The sequence below is a fragment of the Oncorhynchus gorbuscha genome, linkage group LG13, assembly GCF_021184085.1.
Source record: "Oncorhynchus gorbuscha isolate QuinsamMale2020 ecotype Even-year linkage group LG13, OgorEven_v1.0, whole genome shotgun sequence".
Taxonomy (NCBI): domain Eukaryota; kingdom Metazoa; phylum Chordata; class Actinopteri; order Salmoniformes; family Salmonidae; genus Oncorhynchus; species Oncorhynchus gorbuscha.
Genome location: NC_060185.1, coordinates 5795607 through 5818349, shown reverse-complemented (window position 1 = coordinate 5818349; position 22743 = coordinate 5795607). Strand labels below are relative to the sequence as shown.

Here is a 22743-nt window from a genome sequence, read left to right as displayed (position 1 = left end):
ACAGTGTCTCCTGACCCCTCCTGTCTCAGCCTCCAGTATTTATGCTGCAGTAGTTTATGTGTCGGGGGCTAGGGTCAGTTTGTTTATCTGGAGTACTTCTCCTGTCCTATTCGGTGTCCTGTGTAAATCTAAGTGTGCGTTCTCTAATTCTCTCCTTCTCTCCTTCTTTTCTCTCTCTCGGAGGACCTGAGCCCTAGAACCATGCCCCAGGACTACCTGACATGATGACTCCTTGCTGTCCCCAGTCCACCTGGCCATGCTGCTGCTCCAGTTTCAACTGGCCTGGGCCCTAGGACCATGTCCCAGGACTACCTGACATGAGGACTCCTTGCTGTCCCCAGTCCACCTGGCCATGCTCCTGCTCCAGTTTCAACTGTTCTGCCTTGCTATTATTCAACCATGCTGGTCATTTATGAACATTTGAACATCTTGGCCACGTTCTGTTATAATCTCCACCCGGCACAGCCAGAAGAGGACTGGCCACCCCACATATGCTCTCTCTAATTTCTCTTCTTTCTCTCTCTCGGAGGACCTGAGCCCTAGACCGTGCCCCAGACTACCTGGACATGATGGTCTTCTTGCTGTCCCCAGTCCACCTTGACTGTACATGCTCCAGTTTCAACTGTTCTGTCTGTTATTATTTGACCATGCTGGTCATTTTATGAACATTTGAACATCTTGGTCATTTTCTGTTATAATCTCTATTCCGGCACAGCCAGAAGAGGGACTGGCCACCCACATAGCCCGGTTCCTCTAGGTTTCTTCCTAGGTTTTGGCCTTTCTAGGGAGTTTTTCCTAGCCACCGTGCTTTTACACCTGCATTGTTTGCTGTTTGGGGTTTTAGGCTGGGTTTCTGTACAGCACTTTGAGATATCAGCTGATGTACGAAGGGCTATATAAATAAATTTGATTTGATTTGATTTGAAATGCTGACTGATGGGTCCTTGGTAAACAACAGGTGTAGACTAACAGTGGACTGATGGGTCCTTGGTAAACAACAGGTGTAGACTAACAGTGTAATGCTGACTGATGGGTCCTTGGTAAACAACAGGTGTAGACTAACAGTGGACTGATGGGTCCTTGGTAAACAACAGGTGTAGACTAACAGTGAAATGCTGACTGATGGGTCCTTGGTAAACAACAGGTGTAGACTAACAGTGTAATGCTGACTGATGGGTCCTTGGTAAACAACAGGTGTAGACTAACAGTGAAATGCTTGGTAAACAACAGGTGTAGACTAACAGTGAAATGCTGACTGATGGGTCCTTGGTAAACAACAGGTGTAGACTAACAGTGAAATGCTTGGTAAACAACAGGTGTAGACTAACAGTGTAATGCTGACTGATGGGTCCTTGGTAAACAACAGGTGTAGACTAACAGTGAAATGCTTGGTAAACAACAGGTGTAGACTAACAGTGTAATGCTGACTGATGGGTCCTTGGTAAACAACAAGTGTAGACTAACAGTGAAATGCTTGTTAAACAACAGGTGTAGACTAACAGTGAAATGCTTGGTAAACAACAGGTGTAGGCTAACAGTGTAATGCTTGGTAAACAACAGGTGTAGACTAACAGTGAAATGCTGACTGATGGGTCCTTGGTAAACAACAGGTGTAGACTAACAGTGGAATGCTGACTGGGTCCTTGGTAAACAACAGGTGTAGACTAACAGTGGAATGCTGACTGGTTTTCATCAAGCTGTCCCCTCAAGAGGAAGCTTCTCACTGTAACCAGTGTCTGTAATCTGGTTCAGGTTATTAATCAACCCACTCAACAGGAAGCTTCTCACTGTGACCAGTGTCTGTAATCTGGTTCAGGTTATTAATCAACCCACTCAACAGAAGCCACCGTAACCAGTGTCTGTAATCTGGTTCAGGTTATTAATCAACCCTCTCAACAGGAAGCTTTTCACTGTCAAACTAGTGTCTGTAATCTGGTTCAGGTTATTAATCAACTCTACCAACAGGAAGCTTCTACACTTTAACCAGTGTCTGTAATCTGGTTCAGGTTATTAATCAACCCTCTCAACAGGGAAGCTCTTTACCGTAACCAGTGCCTGTAATCTGGTTCAGGTTATTAATCAACCCACTCAACAGGAAGCTTCTCACTGTAACCAGTGTCTGTAATCTGGTTCAGGTTATTAATCAACCTACCAGGGTGTTTACAAATACTACAGGAACAACATCCTCCACATGTATTGATCACATGTTTACTAATACTGTAGAACATTTCTCTAAAGCTGTATTCGTACCCATTAAATGCACTGATCACAATATAGTGGCTATATCCAGGAGATTCAAAGTTCCAACAGCTGGGCCTTAAATAGTGTATAAGATATCATATAAAATATTTTGCTGTGACTATGTGGATGATGTAAAAAATATTTGTTGATTATTGATAAACATGAACCTGTTAATAAGAAACTGACTGTTAGAACTGTTAAGGCTCCATGGATCGATGAGGAGTTGAAAAACTGTAGGGTTGAAAGAGATGGGGGCAAAAGTACTTGGAAAATTGCTATCAATCAATAATGACAAACCTCCTGGCATTGACAACTCTGATGGAAAGCTACTGAGGATGGTAGCTGACTCTATAGCCACTCCTACTGAGGATGGTAGCTGACTCTATAGTCACTCCTACTGAGGATGGTAGCTGACTCTATAGCAACTCCTACTGAGGATGGTAGCTGACTCTATAGTCACTCCTACTGAGGATGGTAGCTGACTCTATAGTCACTCCTACTGAGGATGGTAGCTGACTCTATAGCAACTCCTACTGAGGATGGTAGCTGACTCCCTATAGTCACTCCTACTGAGGATGGTAGCTGACTCTATAGCCACTCCTACTGAGGATGGTAGCTGACTCTATAGTCACTCCTACTGAGGATGGTAGCTGACTCTATAGCCACTCCTACTGAGGATGGTAGCTGACTCTATAGTCACTCCTACTGAGGATGGTAGCTGACTCTATAGCCACTCCTACTGAGGATGGTAGCTGACTCTATAGCCACTCCTACTGAGGATGGTAGCTGACTCTATAGTCACTCCTATCTCTCATATCTTTAATTTGAGTCCAGAGGAAAGTCTTTGTCCTCAGGCCTGGAGGGAAGCCAAATGAATCCACTTACCTAAGAGTGGTAAAGCGGCCTTTACTGGTTCTAACAGCAGACCAATCAGCTTGCTGCCAGCTCTGAACATACTGTTGGAAAAAATGGTGTTTGACCAAATACAATGCTATTTCTCTGTAAACAAATGAACAACAGACTTTCAGCAGGCTTATAGAGAAGAGGACTCAACGTGTACTGGACATAAATGACTGATGATTGGTTGACAGAAATTGATAAAAATAAGATCGTGGGAGCGATACGGTTAGATTTCAGTGCAGCCTTGATATTATTGACCTTAACCTGTTGTTGAGAACTTGTGTTGTGGCTTTTCAACCCTGCCATATCGTGATTCAGAGCTGTCTATCTAATAGACCTCAAAGGGTTTTCTTTAATGGAAGCTTTCTAATGTCAAACATGTAAAGTGGGGGTGTACCACAGGAAACTCTCTCGGCCCTACTCTTTCTATTTTTACTAACAGACCTGCCACTGGCATTAAACAAAAGCCTGTGTGTCCATGTATGCTGATAACTCAAGCATATACGCATCAGCAACCACAGCTAAATGAAGTCACTGAAACCCTTAGAGTTTCAGTCTGTTTTGGAATGGGTGGCCAGTAATAAACTGGTCCTGAACATCTCTAAAACTAAGAGCATTGTATTTGCACAAATCATTCCTGAAGTTCTAGACCTCAGCTGGATCTGATAATGAAATGATGTGGCTGCTGGAACAAGTTGAGTGAGACTAAATTACTTGGTGTTACCTGATTGGAAACTGTTCTCAAGTAAAAACATACAGATTCAATGGTTGTTAAGATGAGGAGAGGTCTGTCCGTAATAAAAAGATGCCTGCTTATTTGACACCACACTCCTAAAAGCGTAAGTTCTGCAGGCTCTAGTGTTGTCTAAACGTGATTATCGTCCAGTCATGTGGTCCAGTGCTGCAAAGAAAGACCTAGTTAAGCTGCAGCTGGTCCAGAACAGAGCGGCACGTCTTGCTCTTAATTGTAATCAGAGGGCTGATATAAATACTATGCTGCCAGTCTCTCTTGGCTAAGAGTTGAGGAGAGACTGACTGTATCACTTCTTCTTTTTTATAAGAAACATGAATGTGTTATAAATTCCTAATTGTTTGCATAGTCAACTTACACACAGCACTGAAACACACACTTACCCCACCAGACATGCCACCAGGTGTCTTTTCACAATCCCCAGGTCCAGAACAAATTCAAGGAAACCTACAGTATTACACAGGGCCATTACTGCATGGAACTCCCTTCTTCTTCCTTCCATCTCATATTGCTCAAATAAACAGCAAACCTGGTTTAAAAGAAACAGATAAAGCAACACCTCACGGCACAACGCCTCTCCCCTATTTGACCTAGATATTTAGTGTGTATTTTTATTTAACCAGGTAGGCCAGTTGAGAACAAGTTCTCATTTATAACTGCGACCTGGCCAAGATAAAGCAAAGCAGTGCGACACAAACAACAACACAGAGTTACACATAAACAAACATACAGTCAAATCAAATCAAATCAAATTTATTTATATAGCCCTTCGTACATCAGCTGATATCTCAAAGTGCTGTACAGAAACCCAGCCTAAAACCCCAAACAGCAAACAATGCAGGTGTAAAAGCACGGTGGCTAGGAAAAACTCCCTAGAAAGGCCAAAACCTAGGAAGAAACCTAGAGAGGAACCGGGCTATGTGGGGTGGCCAGTCCTCTTCTGGCTGTGCCGGGTAGAGATTATAACAGAACATGACCAAGATGTTCAAATGTTCATAAATGACCAGCATGGTCAAATAATAATAAGGCAGAACAGTTGAAACTGGAGCAGCAGCACAGTCAGGTGGACTGGGGACAGCAAGGAGCCATCATGTCAGGTAGTCCTGGGGCACGGTCCTAGGGCTCAGGTCCTCTGAGAGAGAGAAAGAAAGAGAGAGAATTAGAGAGAGCATATGTGGGGTGGCCAGTCCTCTTCTAGCTGTGCCGGGTGGAGATTATAACAGAACGTGGCCAAGATGTTCAAATGTTCATAAATGACCAGCATGGTTGAATAATAGTAAGGCAGAACAGTTGAAACTGGAGCAGGAGCATGGCCAGGTGGACTGGGGACAGCAAGGAGTCATCATGTCAGGTAGTCCTGGGGCATGGTCCTAGGGCTCAGGTCCTCCGAGAGAGAGAAAGAAAGAGAGAAGGAGAGAATTAGAGAACGCACACTTAGATTTACACAGGACACCGAGTAGGACAGGAGAAGTACTCCAGATAAACAAACTGACCCTAGCCCCCCCGACACATAAACTACTGCAGCATAAATACTGGAGGCTGAGACAGGAGGGGTCAGGAGACACTGTGGCCCCATCCGAGGACACCCCCGGACAGGGCCAAACAGGAAGGATATAACCCCACCCACTTTGCCAAAGCACAGCCCCCACACCACTAGAGGGAAATCTTCAACCACCAACTTACCATCCTGAGACAAGGCCGAGTATAGCCCACAAAGATCTCCGACACGGTACAACCCAAGGGGGGGGGGGAGGATAACAGTCAATAACACAATAGGAACATCTATGTACAGTGTGTGCAAATGTAGAAGATTAGGGAGGTAAGGCAATAAATAGGCCATAGAGGTGAAATAATGACAATTTATCATTAACACTGGAGTGATAGATGTGCAGATGAGGATGTGCAAGTAGAGATACTGGGGTGCAGAAGAGCAAATAAAATAAAAACACAATATGGGCTATTTACAGATGGGCTATTTACAGATGGGCTGTGTACAGGTACAGTGATCGGTAAGCTGCTCTGACAGCTGATGCTTTAAGTTAGTGAGGGAGATATAAGTCTCCAGCTTCAGTGATTATTGCAATTCGTTCCAGTCATTGGCAGCAGAGAACTGGAAGGAAAGGCGACCAAAAGAGGTGTTGGTTTTGGGGGCGACCAGTGAGATATACCTGCTGGAGCACGTGCTAAGGGTGGGTGTTGCTATGGTGATAAGTGAGCAGAGATAAGGCGGGGATTTACCTAGCAAAGACTTATAGATGACCTGGAGCCAGTGGGTTTGGAGACGAATATGTAGCGAGAGCCAGCCGACTAGAGCATACAGGTCTCAGTGGTGGGTAGTATATGGGGCTTTGGTGACAAAACGCATGGCTCTGTGATAGACTGCATCCAATTTGCTTAGTAGAGTGTTGGCGGCTATTTTGTAAATGACATCGCCGAAGTCTTGTGGGACGGTAGGTAGCCTAGTGGTTATAGCGTTGGACTAGCAACCGGAAGGTTGCAAGATCAAATCCCCGAGCTGACATGGTAAAAATGTGTCGTTCTGCCCCTGAACAGGCAGTTAACCCACTGTTCCTAGGCCGTCATTGAAAATAAGAATTTGTTCTTAATTTTAACTGACTTGCCTTTTTAAATAAAGGTAAAATACATTTTTTTAAAATATTGGCATAAGGGAGAGGCATGTGTAGCCGAGTGATCATAGGGTCCAATGAGCAGCACTAGGTAAGTCAGGGAGCCGTTTGGTAGTCGCTACTACGATTCAGACAGCTAGCGGGCCGGGGCTGGCAGATGGGCCTCCAGGGACGTCGCAACGGAAGAGCCTGTTGAAACCACCATGGACGATTACGGCGGCAGACCAGTCATGATGGGGCTCCGTGTCGGCAATAAAGGGTCCAGGCAAAAGAGGTATTGTAGCCCAATAATTAGCTGATAGACCTCTTCGGGTAGCCGGGAGATGAGCCTAGCTCGAGGCAAGCTCAAGGCTAACTGATGCTTGCTTTGGAACAGAGGCGTTAGCCAGCAGTAGCCACTCAGGTTGCAGCTAGCTGCGATGATCCGGTGTAATGGTCCAGAGCTTGCGGTAGGAATCCAGTGAAGCGATAGAGAAAAAGCAGTCCGATATACTCTGGGTTAATATACTCTGGGATGATATACTCTGGGATTATATACTCTGGGATGATATACTCTAGGTTAATATACTCTGGGATTATATACTCTGGGTTAATATACTCTGGGTTAATATACTCTGGGATGATATACTCTGGGTTAATATACTCTGGGATTATATACTCTGGGTTAATATACTCTGGGTTAATATACTCTGGGATGATATACTCTGGGTTAATATACTCTGGGATTATATACTCTGGGTTAATATACTCTGGGATGATATACTCTGGGTTAATATACTCTGGGATTATATACTCTGGGTTGATATACTCTGGGATGATATACTCTGGGATGATATACTCTGGGATTATATACTCTGGGATGATATACTCTGGGATTATATACTCTGGGTTGATATACTCTGGGTTAATATACTCTGGGATGATATACTCTGGGATTATATACTCTGGGTTGATATACTCTAGGTTAATATACTCTGGGTTAATATACTCTGGGTTAATATACTCTGGGTTAATATACTCTGGGTTGATATACTCTGGGTTAATATACTCTGGGATTATATACTCTAGGTTAATATACTCTGGGTTAATATACTCTGGGTTAATATACTCTGGGTTAATATACTCTGGGATGATATACTCTGGGTTGATATACTCTGGGTTAATATACTCTGGGTTAATATACTCTGGGATGATATACTCTGGGTTTATACCCTGGGTTAATATACTCTAGGTTAATATACTCTGGGTTAATATACTCTGGGTTGATATACTCTGGGTTAATATCCTCTGGGTTGAAATCATATGTATTGATACAGTGGGGAGAACAAGTATTTGATACACTGCCGATTTTGCAGGTTTTCCTACTTACAAAGCATGTAGAGGTCTGTAATTTCTATCATAGGTGCACTTCAACTGTGAGAGACGGAATCTAAAACAAAAATCCAGGAAATCACATTGTATGCTTTTTAAGTAATTAAGTAATTGTTGATCATTGATATTTAACGATTACACAAGGATCATTAATATACAGTGATTACATAATGATCATTGATATTTAACGATTACACAAGGATCATTAATATACAGTGATTACATAATGATCATTGATATTTAACGATTACACAAGGATCATTAATATACAGTGATTGCATAATTATCATGAATACTGTTGTTGTTATATCTCTTTGCTTCAGGATAACCTACACAGAAGCCATAAACATCCTCAACAGCAGCTCCAAGACATTTGCTTTCAAAACAGATGTAAGTAGAGTACAGCTCTAGCCTCTTTCAGAGGGAGATAACTGTAGCCTCTTTCAGAGGGAGATAACTGTAGCCTCTTTCAGAGGGAGATAACTGTAGCCTCTTTCAGAGGAGATAACTGTAGCCTCTTTCAGAGGAGATAACTGTAGCCTCTTTCAGAGGGAGATAACTGTAGCCTCTTTCAGAGGGAGATAACTGTAGCCTCTTTCAGAGGGAGATAACTGTAGCCTCTTTCAGAGGGAGATAACTGTAGCCTCTTTCAGAGGGAGATAACTGTAGCCTCTTTCAGAGGGAGATAACTGTAGCCTCTCAGAGGGAGATAACTGTAGCCTCTTTCAGAGGGAGATAGCTGTAGCCTCTTTCAGAGGGAGATAGCTGTAGCCTCTTTCAGAAGGAGATAGCTGTAGCCTCTTTCAGAGGGAGATAGCTGTAGCCTCTTTCAGAAGGAGATAGCTGTAGCCTCTTTCAGAAGGAGATAGCTGTAGCCTCTTTCAGAAGGAGATAGCTGTAGCCTCTGTCAGAAGGAGATAGCTGTAGCCTCTGTCAGAAGGAGATAGCTGTAGCCTCTGTCAGAAGGAGATAGCTGTAGCCTCTGTCAGAAGGAGATAGCTGTAGCCTCTGTCAGAAGGAGATAGCTGTAGCCTCTGTCAGAAGGAGATAACTGTAGCCTCTGTCAGAGGGAGATAACTGTAGCCTCTTTCAGAGGGAGATAACTGTAGCCTCTTTCAGGAGAATGATGTAGCCTCTTTCAGAAGGAGATAGCTGTAGCCTCTGTCAGAAGGAGATATCTGTAGCCTCTTTCAGAAGGAGATAGCTGTAGCCTCTGTCAGAAGGAGATAGCTGTAGCCTCTTAATAACAGATGGTCAGTAGAGCTATTTTCTATAATGTTGTACCCTGTGTATTCTGTACTGTGTCAACCTGATTCTATTTTCACACCTTAGATTCTACAGTTTCAGGCATGTGTGGGGTCAAACCTTTAATCTCTCATTCTCTTTCTGCCTCTTACTCCTTCCCTCTCTCCCCTTCTCACTCTACCCCACCTCTCTCCCTCCCTACCTTCCTCTCCCTCCCTCTTTTACTGATTCTCTTCCCCTTTTGTCTCCCTCTTTCCTCCTTCCCTCCCTCCTCCTTCCCTCCCTCCCTTTATCAGTGGGGCTCTGACTTGCAGACAGAGCATGAGAAGTACCTGGTGAAACATTGTGGCAATGTTCCTCTCTTCGTCACAGATTATCCCTATGACCTGAAGCCCTTCTACACACGAGACAACCAGGACCAGCCGCTACACACTGTAAGGTCATGTAGCACATGGAGATCGGTCCAGTTTGAACAACACATCAGGTTGTTGTTATAATAGAGAATGTGTTGTTAATGAGTCACCTGGTTAAATAAAACCAACTCCACTCCATAGTTAAAACTGTTTCACCTATCAAAGTTGTATGGTCAGTTGAACCGGTCATGTCAGTTGAGCCGGTCATGTCAGTTGAACCGGTCATGTCAGTTGAACCGGTCATGTCAGTTGAACCGGTCATGTCAGTTGAACCGGTCATGTCAGTTGAACCGGTTCCGGGTCATGTCAGTTGAACCGGTCATGTCAGTTGAGCCGGTCATGTCAGTTGAACGGGTCATGACAGTTGAACCGGTTCCGGGTCATGTCAGTTGAACCGGTTCCGGGTCATGTCAGTTGAACCGGTTCCGGGTCATGTCAGTTGAAACGGTTCCGGGTCATGTCAGTTGAACCGGTTCCGGGTCATGTCAGTTGAACCGGTTCCCGGGTCATGACAGTTGAACCGGTTCCCGGGTCATGACAGTTGAACCGCTTCCCGGGTCATGTCAGTTGAACCGCTTCCCGGGTCATGACAGTTGAACCGCTTCCCGGGTCATGTCAGTTGAACCGCTTCCCGGGTCATGACAGTTGAACCGCTTCCCGGGTCATGACAGTTGAACCGGTTCCCGGGTCATGACAGTTGAACCGGTTCCCGGGTCATGACAGTTGAACCGCTTCCCGGGTCATGACAGTTGAACCGGTTCCTGGGTCATGACAGTTGAACCGGTTCCCGGGTCATGTCAGTTGAACTGGTCATGTCAGTTGAACCGGTTCCCGGGTCATGTCAGTTGAACCGGTTCCCGGGTTATGTCAGTTGAACCGGTTCCCGGGTCATGACAGTTGAACCGCTTCCCGGGTCATGACAGTTGAACCGCTTCCCGGGTCATGACAGTTGAACCGCTTCCCGGGTCATGACAGTTGAACCGCTTCCCGGGTCATGACAGTTGAACCGCTTCCCGGGTCATGACAGTTGAACCGCTTCCCGGATCATGACAGTTGAACCGGTTCCCGGGTCATGACAGTTGAACCGGTCATGTCAGTTGAACCGGTTCAGGGTCATGTCAGTTGAACCGGTTCCCGGGTCATGACAGTTGAACCGGTTCCCGGGTCATGACAGTTGAACCGGTTCCCGGGTCATGACAGTTGAACGGGTCATGACAGTTGAACCGGTTCCGGGTCATGTCAGTTGAACTGGTCATGTCAGTTGAACCGGTTCCGCGTCATGTCAGTTGAACCGGTTCCGGGTCATGTCAGTTGAACCGGTTCCGCGTCATGTCAGTTGAACCGGTCATGTCAGTTGAACCGGTCATGACAGTTGAACCGGTTCCGGGTCATGACAGTTGAACCGGTTCCGGGTCATGTCAGTTGAACCGGTCATGTCAGTTGAACCGGTTCCGGGTCATGTCAGTTGAACCGGTTCCCGGGTCATGTCAGTTGAACCGGTTCCCGGGTCATGACAGTTGAACCGGTTCCCGGGTCATGACAGTTGAACCGGTTCCCGGGTCATGACAGTTGAACCGGTTCCCGGGTCATGACAGTTGAACCGGTTCCCGGGTCATGTCAGTTGAACCGGTTCCGGGTCATGACAGTTGAACCGGTTCCCGGGTCATGACAGTTGAACCGGTTCCCGGGTCATGACAGTTGAACCGGTTCCGGGTCATGACAGTTGAACCGGTTCCCGGGTCATGTCAGTTGAACCGGTTCCCGGGTCATGTCAGTTGAACCGGTTCCCGGGTCATGACAGTTGAACCGGTTCCCGGGTCATGACAGTTGAACCGGTTCCCGGGTCATGACAGTTGAACCGGTTCCCGGGTCATGACAGTTGAACCGGTTCCCGGGTCATGACAGTTGAACCGGTTCCCGGGTCATGACAGTTGAACCGGTTCCCGGGTCATGACAGTTGAACCGGTTCCCGGGTCATGTCAGTTGAACCGCTTCCCGGGTCATGACAGTTGAACCGCTTCCCGGGTCATGACAGTTGAACCGGTTCCCGGGTCATGACAGTTGAACCGGTCATGTCAGTTGAACCGGTCATGTCAGTTGAACCGGTTCCGCGTCATGACAGTTGAACCGGTTCCGCGTCATGTCAGTTGAACCGGTTCCGCGTCATGTCAGTTGAACCGGTGTCATCTGTAATTTTAAATGTTCTTTCTTCCACACTTGCAGCCCAGTCATCTCCTTACGGTTTAGTAAGATGACAGTCCTTTAGTCACCCAGTTGTGTGTGTGTGTGTGTGTGTGTGTGTGTGTGTGTGTGTGTGTGTGTGTGTGTGTGTGTGTGTGTGTGTGTGTGTGTGTGTGTGTGTGTGTGTGTGTGTGTGTGTGTGTGTGTGTGTGTGTGTGTGTGTGTGTGTGTGTGTGTACCTGTGTGTGTGTGTGTGTGTACCTCCCCAGGCAGCAGCAGTAGACCTATTAGCCCCCGGAGTAGGAGAGATGTGTGGAGGTTCTCTGAGAGAGGAGAGACTGGACCTATTGAAGACACGTCTGGCACAGTAGGAACACACAACGTTATGAAATAACTCTTTTACAACTTTCAGATAAAACAAATACATCTTCTAAGAAATACAGAAAACCGCATTTCATGTCCAATACATATAAACTATAAAATTACATACATATATTTGCAAAACAACAGACAGACATTTGAAAAGTGGAATATTGAGTATATATATTTACACAACATAGTCATTAATATGTACACATGGAATCAACACAATTTGGTAATTGCTTGTAATTGCTCGTCTGTTAACACACGTCATGCGTCTTCTTTAGGGCTGGTTTGGATGAGCCATACGGATGGTAAGAGCATTTTAATTCTATACGTGTTCAAATTGTGTAACTATGTTTGCTTATAATAAAGTACTTTATTTTCTACTCCGTTCTACTCTACACTGTTCTGTTCTATTCTATACTATTCTATTCTATACTGTTCTATTCTGTTCTATACTGTTCTATTCTGTTCTATACTGTTCTATTCTGTTCTATACTGTTCTATTCTGTTCTATACTGTTCTATTCTGTTCTATACTGTTCTATTCTATTCTATACTGTTCTATTCTGTTCTATACTGTTCTATTCTGTTCTATACTGTTCTATTCTGTTCTATACTGTTCTATTCTATTCTATACTGTTCTATTCTGTTCTATACTGTTCTATTCTGTTCTATACTGTTCTATTCTATTCTATACTGTTCTATTCTGTTCTATACTGTTCTATTCTGTTCTATACTGTTCTATTCTGTTCTATACTGTTCTATTCTGTTCTATACTGTTCTATTCTATTCTATACTGTTCTATTCTGTTCTATACTGTTCTATTCTGTTCTATACTGTTCTATTCTGTTGTGTTCTACTCTACACTGTTCTATTCTGTTCTATACTGTTCTATTCTGTTCTATACTGTTCTATTCTGTTGTGTTTTACTCTACACTGTTCTATCTCTATACGGTTCTATTCTACTCTACACTCTACACTGTTCTATTCTACACTCTACACTGTTCTATTCTACACTGTTCTATTCTACTCTACACTGTTCTATTCTACTCTACACTGTTCTATTCTTGTGTTCTACTCTACACTGTTATATTCTACTCTCTACACTGTTCTACTCTTATACTGTTCTAATTTCTACACTGTTCTATTCTACACTGTTCTATTCTGTTGTGTTCTTACCCCTACACTGTTATATTCTACACTGTTATATTCACTCTACACTGTTATATTCTACTCTACACTGTTATATCTCTGTTCTACACTGTTATATTCTGTTCTATACTGTCTTCATTCTTCTACTCTACACTGTTCTATTCTGTTGTGTTCTACTCTACACTGTTATATTCTACACTGTTATATTCTACTCTACACTGTTATATTCTACTCTACACTGTTATATTCTGTTCTACACTGTTATATTCTGTTCTATACTGTTCTATTCTACTCTACACTGTTCTACTCTATACTGTTCTATTCTACTCTACACTGTTCTATTCTACTCTACACTGTTCTATTCTACTCTACACTGTTCTATTCTACTCTACACTGTTCTATTCTACTCTACACTGTTCTACTCTACACTGTTCTATTCTACTCTACACTGTTCTACTCTACACTGTTCTATTCTACTCTGCACTGTTCTATTCTACTCTGCACTGTTCTATTCTACTCTATACTGTTCTATTCTATTCTATACTGTTCTATTCTATACTGTTCTATTCTACTCTGCACTGTTCTATTCTACACTGTTCTATTCTACTCTACACTGTTCTGTTCTATACTGTTCTATTCTACTCTGCACTGTTCTATTCTACTCTGCACTGTTCTATTCTACTCTATACTGTTCTATTCTATTCTATACTGTTCTATTCTATACTGTTCTATTCTACTCTGCACTGTTCTATTCTACACTGTTCTATTCTACTCTACACTGTTCTGTTCTATACTGTTCTATTCTACTCTACACTGTTCTATTCTACTCTACACTGTTCTATTCTATACTGTTCTATTCTACTCTACACTGTTCTATTCTATACTGTTCTATTCTACTCTACACTATTCTATACTATACTGTTCTATTCTACTCTATACTGTTCTATTCTATACTGTTCTATTCTACTCTACACGGTTCTATTCTACTCTATACTGTTCTATTCTATACTGTTCTATTCTACTCTACACTGTTCTATTCTACTCTACACTGTTCTACTCTATACTGTTCTATTCTATACTGTTCTATTCTACTCTACACTGTTCTACTCTACACTGTTCTATTCTACTCTACACTGTTCTACTCTACACTGTTCTATTCTACTCTACACTGTTCTATTCTACTCTACACTGTTCTACTCTACACTGTTCTATTCTACTCTACACTGTTCTATTCTACTCTACACTGTTCTACTCTACACTGTTCTATTCTACTCTACACTGTTCTACTCTATACTGTTCTATTCTACTCTACACTGTTCTATTCTACTCTACACTGTTCTATTCTACTCTACACTGTTCTATTCTACTCTGCACTGTTCTATTCTACTCTACACTGTTCTATTCTACTCTACACTGTTCTATTCTACTCTACACTGTTCTATTCTACTCTGCACTGTTCTATTCTACTCTACACTGTTCTATTCTACTCTGCACTGTTCTATTCTACTCTACACTGTTCTATTCGGTTCTATTCTACTCTACACTGTTCTATTCTACTCTACACTGTTCTATTCTACTCTACACTGTTCTATTCGGTTCTATTCTACTCTACACTGTTCTATTCTACTCTACACTATTCTACTCTACACTGTTCTATTCTGTTGTGTTCTACTCTACACTGTTATATTCTACTCTACACTGTTCTATTCTCAGTTGGTAGAGCATGGCGCTTGTAACGCCAGGGTAGTGGGTTCGATCCCCGGGACCACCCATACGTAGAATGTATGCACACATGACTGTAAGTCGCTTTGGATAAAAGCGTCTGCTAAATGGCATATATTATTATTATTATTATTATTCTACTCTACACTGTTCTATTCTACTCTATACTGTTCTATTCTACTCTATACTGTTCTATTCGTTTCTATTCTACTCTACACTGTTCTATTCTACTCTGCACTGTTCTATTCTACTCTACACTGTTCTATTCTACACTGTTCTATTCTACTCTACACTGTTCTATTCTACACTGTTCTATTCTACACTGTTCTACTCTACACTGTTCTATTCTACACTGTTCTATTCTACACTGTTCTATTCTACTCTACACTGTTCTATTCTACTCTACACTGTTCTATTCGGTTCTATTCTACTCTACACTGTTCTATTCTACACTGTTCTATTCTACTCTACACTGTTCTATTCTACACTGTTCTATTCTACTCTACACTGTTCTATTCTACTCTACACTGTTCTATTCGGTTCTATTCTATTCTACACTGTTCTATTCTACTCTACACTGTTCTATTCTACTCTACACTGTTCTATTCTACTCTACACTGTTCTATTCTACTCTACACTGTTCTATTCTACTCTACACTGTTCTATTCTACACTGTTCTATTCTACTCTACACTGTTCTGTTCTATTCTACTCTACACTGTTCTATTCTATTCTACTCTACACTGTTCTATTCTACTCTACACTGTTCTATTCGGTTCTATTCTACTCTACACTGTTCTATTTGGTTCTATTCTACTCTACACTGTTCTATTCTGTTCTACTCCACACTGTTCTATTCTGTTCTACTCTACACTGTTCTATTATACTCTACACTGTTCTATTCGGTTCTATTCTACTCTACACTGTTCTATTCTGTTCTACTCCACACTGTTCTATTCTACTCTACACTGTTCTATTCTACTCTATACTGTTCTATTCTACTCTATACTGTTCTATTCGGTTCTATTCTACTCTACACTGTTCTATTCTACTCTACACTGTTCTATTCTACTCTACACTGTTCTATTCTGTTCTACTCCACACTGTTCTATTCTACTCTGCACTGTTCTATTCTACTCTGCACTGTTCTATTCTACTCTATACTGTTCTATTCTACTCTATACTGTTCTATTCGGTTCTATTCTACTCTACACTGTTATATTCTACTCTACACTGTTCTATTCTACTCTACACTGTTCTATTCTGTTCTACTCCACACTGTTCTATTCTACTCTGCACTGTTCTATTCTACTCTGCACTGTTCTATTCTACTCTATACTGTTCTATTCTACTCTATACTGTTCTATTCTACTCTATACTGTTCTATTCGGTTCTATTCTACTCTACACTGTTATATTCTACTCTACACTGTTCTACTCTACACTGTTCTATACTGTTCTCCTCTACACTCTTCTATTCTACTCTACACTGTTCTATTCTACTCTACACTATTCTGTTCTATTCTACTCTACACTGTTCTATTCTGTTCTATTCTACTCTACACTGTTCTATTCTACTCTGCACTGTTCTATTCTACTCTACACTATTCTGTTCTATTCTACACTATTCTGTTCTATTCTACTCTACACTATTCTGTTCTATTCTACTCTACACTGTTCTATTCTACACTATTCTGTTCTACTCTACACTGTTATATTCTACTCTACACTGTTCTATTCTACACTATTCTGTTCTACTCTACACTGTTATATTCTACTCTACACTGTTCTATTCTGTTCTACTCTACACTGTTATATTCTACTCTACACTGTTCTATTCTGTTCTACTCTACACTATTCTGTTCTATTCTACTCTACACTGTTCTATTCTACACTATTCTGTTCTACTCTACACTGTTCTATTCTACTCTACACTATTCTGTTCTATTCTACACTGTTCTATTCTATTCTACACTATTCTGTTCTACTCTACACTGTTCTATTCTACTCTACACTATTCTGTTCTATTCTACTCTACACTATTCTGTTCTATTCTACACTATTCTGTTCTATTCTACACTGTTCTATTCTACTCTACACTGTTCTGTTCTGTTCTACACTACACTGTTCTACTCTACACTGTTCTGTTCTATTCTACTCTACACTATTCTATTCTACACTATTCTGTTCTACTCTACACTGTTATATTCTACTCTACACTGTTCTATTCTGTTCTATACTGTTCTATTCTGTTCTATTCTACGCTACACTGTTCTATTCTACTCTGCACTGTTCTATTCTACTCTACACTATTCTGTTCTATTCTACACTATTCTGTTCTATTCTACTCTACACTATTCTGTTCTGTTCTACACTACACTGTTCTGTTCTACTCTACACTGTTCTGTTCTATTCTACTCTACACTATTCTGTTCTATTCTACTCTACACTGTTCTATTCTACACTATTCTGTTCTACTCTACACTGTTATATTCTACTCTACACTGTTCTATTCTGTTCTACTCTACACTATTCTGTTCTATTCTACTCTACACTGTTCTATTCTACACTATTCTGTTCTACTCTACACTGTTCTATTCTACTCTACACTATTCTGTTCTACTCTACACTGTTCTATTCTATTCTACACTATTCTGTTCTACTCTACACTGTTCTATTCTACTCTACACTATTCTGTTCTATTCTACACTATTCTGTTCTATTCTATTCTACACTATTCTGTTCTGTTCTACACTATTCTGTTCTGTTCTACTCTACACTGTTCTGTTCTACTCTACACTGTTCTATTCTATTCTACTCTACACTATTCTGTTCTATTCTACTCTACACTGTTCTATTCTACACTATTCTGTTCTACTCTACACTGTTATATTCTACTCTACACTGTTCTATTCTACACTATTCTGTTCTATTCTCCTCTACACTGTTCTATTCTACTCTACACTGTTATATTCTGTTCTATTCTGTTCTATTCTACTCTACACTGTTCTATTCTACACTATTCTGTTCTACTCTACACTGTTATATTCTACTCTACACTGTTCTATTCTACACTATTCTGTTCTATTCTACTCTACACTGTTCTATTCTACACTATTCTGTTCTACTCTACACTGTTCTATTCTACACTGTTCTATTCTACTCTGCACTGTTCTATTCTACTCTACACTGTTCTATTCTACACTATTCTGTTCTACTCTACACTGTTCTATTCTACACTGTTCTATTCTACTCTACACTGTTCTATTCTACTCTGCACTGTTCTATTCTACTCTGCACTGTTCTATTCTACTCTACACTGTTCTGTTCTACTCTACACTATTCTGTTCTATTCTACTCTACACTATTCTGTTCTATTCTACTCTACACTGTTCTATTCTACTCTACACTATTCTGTTCTATTCTACTCTACACTGTTCTATTCTACTCTACACTATTCTGTTCTACTCTTTACTGTTCTATTCTACTCTACACTGTTCTATTCTACTCTACACTGTTCTATTCTACTCTACACTATTCTGTTCTACTCTTTACTGTTCTATTCTACTCTACACTGTTCTATTCTACTCTACACTGTTCTATTCTACTCTATACTGTTCTGTTCTACTCTACACTATTCTGTTATTCTACTCTACACTGTTCTATTCTACTCTATACTGTTCTATTCTACTCTATACTGTTCTGTTCTACTCTACACTATTCTGTTATTCTACTCTACACTGTTCTATTCTACTCTACACTGTTCTATTCTACTCTACACTGTTCTATTCTACTCTATTCTGTTCTATTCTACTCTACACTATTCTGTTATTCTACTCTACACTGTTCTATTCTACTCTATTCTGTTCTTTTCTACTCGGTTTGATTCTGTTATTCTACTCTACACTGTTCTATTCTACTCTACACTATTCTGTTATTCTACTCTACACTGTTCTATTCTACTCTACACTGTTCTATTCTACTCTACACTGTTCTATTCTACTCTATTCTGTTCTATTCTACTCTCCACTATTCTGTTATTCTACACTATTCTGTTATTCTACTCTACACTGTTCTATTCTACTCTATTCTGTTCTTTTCTACTCGGTTTGATTCTGTTATTCTACTCTACACTGTTCTATTCTACTCTACACTATTCTGTTATTCTACTCTACACTGTTCTATTCTACTCTACACTGTTCTATTCTACTCTACACTGTTATATTCTACTCTATTCTGTTCTATTCTACTCTACACTATTCTGTTATTCTACTCTATACTGTTCTATTCTACTCTGTTTGATTCTGTTATATTGTAATCTACTATATTCTGTTCTACTCTACACTATTCTGTTATTCTACTCTACACTGTTCTATTCTACTCTACACTGTTCTATTCTACTCTACACTGTTCTATTCTACTCTACACTGTTCTATTCTACTCTATTCTGTTCTATTCTACTCTACACTATTCTGTTATTCTACACTATTCTGTTATTCTACTCTATACTGTTCTATTCTACTCTGTTTGATTCTGTTATATTGTAATCTACTATATTCTGTTCTACTCTACACTATTCTGTTATTCTACTCTACACTGTTCTATTCTACTCTATACTGTTCTGTTATTCTACTCTACACTGTTCTATTCTACTCTATACTGTTCTATTCTACTCGGTTTGATTCTGTTATATTGTAATCTACTATATTCTGTTCTATTCTACTCGGTTTGATTCTGTTATATTGTAATCTACTATATTCTGTCTGATTCTGTTATATTGTAATCTACTATATTCTGTCTGATTCTGTTATATTGTAATCTACTATATTCTGTTTGATTCTGTTATATTGTAATCTACTATATTCTGTCTGATTCTGTTATATTGTAATCTACTATATTCTGTTTGATTCTGTTATATTGTAATCTACTATATTCTGTTTGATTCTGTTATATTGTAATCTACTATATTCTGTTATATTGTAATCTACTCTATTCTGTTTGATTCTGTTATATTGTAATCTACTATATTCTGTTTGATTCTGTTATATTGTAATCTACTATATTCTGTTTGATTCTGTTATATTGTAATCTACTATATTCTGTTTGATTCTGTTATATTGTAATCTACTCTATTCTGTTTGATTCTGTTATATTGTAATCTACTCTATTCTGTTATATTGTAATCTACTATATTCTGTTTGATTCTGTTATATTGTAATCTACTATATTCTGTCTGATTCTGTTATATTGTAATCTACTATATTCTGTTTGATTCTGTTATATTGTAATCTACTATATTCTGTTTGATTCTGTTATATTGTAATCTACTATATTCTGTTTGATTCTGTTATATTGTAATCTACTATATTCTGTCTGATTCTGTTATATTGTAATCTACTATATTCTGTCTGATTCTGTTATATTGTAATCTACTATATTCTGTTATATTGTAATCTACTCTATTCTGTTTTATTGTAATCTACTATATTCTGTTATATTGTAATCTACTCTATTCTGTTATATTGTAATCTACTATATTCTGTTATATTGTAATCTACTCTATTCTGTTTGATTCTGTTATATTGTAATCTACTCTATTCGGTTTGATTCTGTTATATTGTAATCTACTCTATTCGGTTTGATTCTGTTATATTGTAATCTACTATATTCTGTTTGATTCTGTTATATTGTAATCTACTATATTCGGTTTGATTCTGTTATATTGTAATCTACTATATTCTGTCTGATTCTGTTATATTGTAATCTACTATATTCTGTCTGATTCTGTTATATTGTAATCTACTATATTCTGTTTGATTCTGTTATATTGTAATCTACTATATTCTGTTATATTGTAATCTACTATATTCTGTTTTATTGTAATCTACTATATTCTGTTATATTGTAATCTACTCTGTTCTGTCTGTCCAGGTATTTGGATCTGAGACGGTTTGGTTCTGTCCCTCACGGTGGGTTTGGTATGGGCTTTGAGCGTTACCTGCAGTGTGTTTTGGGGGTCGACAACATCAAAGACGTTATTCCATTCCCCAGATACTCCCGCTCTTGCCTTCTGTAAACTATACACTGAGTATACCAAACATTAAGAACACCTTCCTAATATTGAGTTGCACCCCTCTTTGCCTTCAGAACAGCCTCAATTCATCAGGGCATGGACTCTACAAGGTCTTAAAGAGTCAGGCTGCCGAGTGTGTTGCAGGAAGTAGGACTGACGAGTGTGTTGCAGGAAGTAGGGCTGCATTCCACAGGGCATGGACTCTACAAGGTGTCGAAAGCGTTCCACAAGGATGCTGGCCCATGTTGACTCAATTATTTGTCCTGTTGTCTAGCTGGATGTCCTTTGGGTGGTGGACCATTCTGGATACACACAGGAAACTGTTGAGTGTGTAAAACCCAGCAGCGTTGCAGTTCTTGACACAAACTGGTGCTCCTGGCACTTAATACCATACCCTGTTCAAAGGCACTTAAATATTTTGTCTTGTCCATTCACCCTCTGAATGACACAGACGCAATCCATGTCTCAATTGTCCCAGGGCTTAAAGATCCTTCTTTAACGTGACTCCTCCCCTTCATCTTTAACCTGTCTCCTCCCCTTCACCTTTAACCCGGTCTCCTCCCCTTCATCTTTAACCCGACTCCGCCCCTTCATCTTAAACCCGACTCCTCCCCTTCATCTTTAACCTGTCTCCTCCCCTTCATCTTTAACCTGTCTCCTCCCCTTCATCTTTAACCTGTCTCCTCCCCTTCACCTTTAACCCGGTCTCCTCCCCTTCATCTTTAACCTTTAACCTGTCTCCTCCCCTTCACCTTTAACCCGGTCTCTTCCCCTTCATCTTTAACCTGTCTCCTCCCCTTCATCTTTAACCCGGTCTCCTCCCCTTCATCTTTAACCTGTCTCCTCCCCTTCATCTTTAACCCGACTCCTCCCCTTCATCTTTAACCCGTCTCCTCACCTTCATCTTTAACCCGTTTCCTCACCTTCATCTTTAACCCGACTCCTCACCTTCATCTTTAACCCGTCTCCTCCCCTTCATCTTTAACCCGTCTCCTCCCCTTCATCTTTAACCCGTCTCCTCCCCTTCATCTTTAACCTGGTCTCCTCCCCTTCATCTTTAACCTGGTCTCCTCCCCTTCATCTTTAACCCGTCTCCTCCCCTTCATCTTTAACCCGTCTCCTCCCCTTCATCTTTAACCCGTCTCCTCCCCTTCATCTTTAACCCGTCTCCTCCCCTTCATCTTTAACCCGTCTCCCCTTCATCTTTAACCCGTCTCCTCCCCTTCATCTTTAACCCGTCTCCTCCCCTTCATCTTTAACCCGTCTCCTCCCCTTCATCTTTAACCCGTCTCCTCCCCTTCATCTTTAACCCGTCTCCTCCCCTTCATCTTTAACCTGGTCTCCTCCCCTTCATCTTTAACCTGGTCTCCTCCCCTTCATCTTTAACCTGGTCTCCTCCCCTTCATCTTTAACCCGTCTCCTCCCCTTCATCTTTAACCCGTCTCCTCCCCTTCATCTTTAACCCGTCTCCTCCCCTTCATCTTTAACCCGTCTCCTCCCATTCATCTTTAACCCGTCTCCTCCCATTCATCTTTAACCTGGTCTCCTCCCCTTCATCTTTAACCTGGTCTCCTCCCCTTCATCTTTAACCTGGTCTCCTCCCCTTCATCTTTAACCTGGTCTCCTCCCCTTCATCTTTAACCCGTCTCCTCCTCTTCATCTTTAACCCATCTCCTCACCTTCATCTTTAACCCGTCTCCTCCC

General features: G+C 40.9%; 1 protein-coding gene across 1 annotated transcript; it reads left to right on the top strand.

Moving 5' to 3' along the window:
• Window positions 1-7417: 7417 nt before the first annotated feature.
• LOC123992467 (probable asparagine--tRNA ligase, mitochondrial) lies at window positions 7418-21357 on the top strand. The gene is made up of 5 exons (XM_046293624.1): window positions 7418-8280; window positions 9432-9569; window positions 11999-12096; window positions 12377-12403; window positions 20898-21357. Exons 1-5 carry the CDS (start codon window positions 8179-8181, stop codon window positions 21040-21042), a joined length of 510 nt encoding a protein of 169 aa, XP_046149580.1. The 5' UTR covers window positions 7418-8178; the 3' UTR covers window positions 21043-21357.
• The last annotated feature ends 1386 nt before the right edge of the window (window positions 21358-22743 follow it).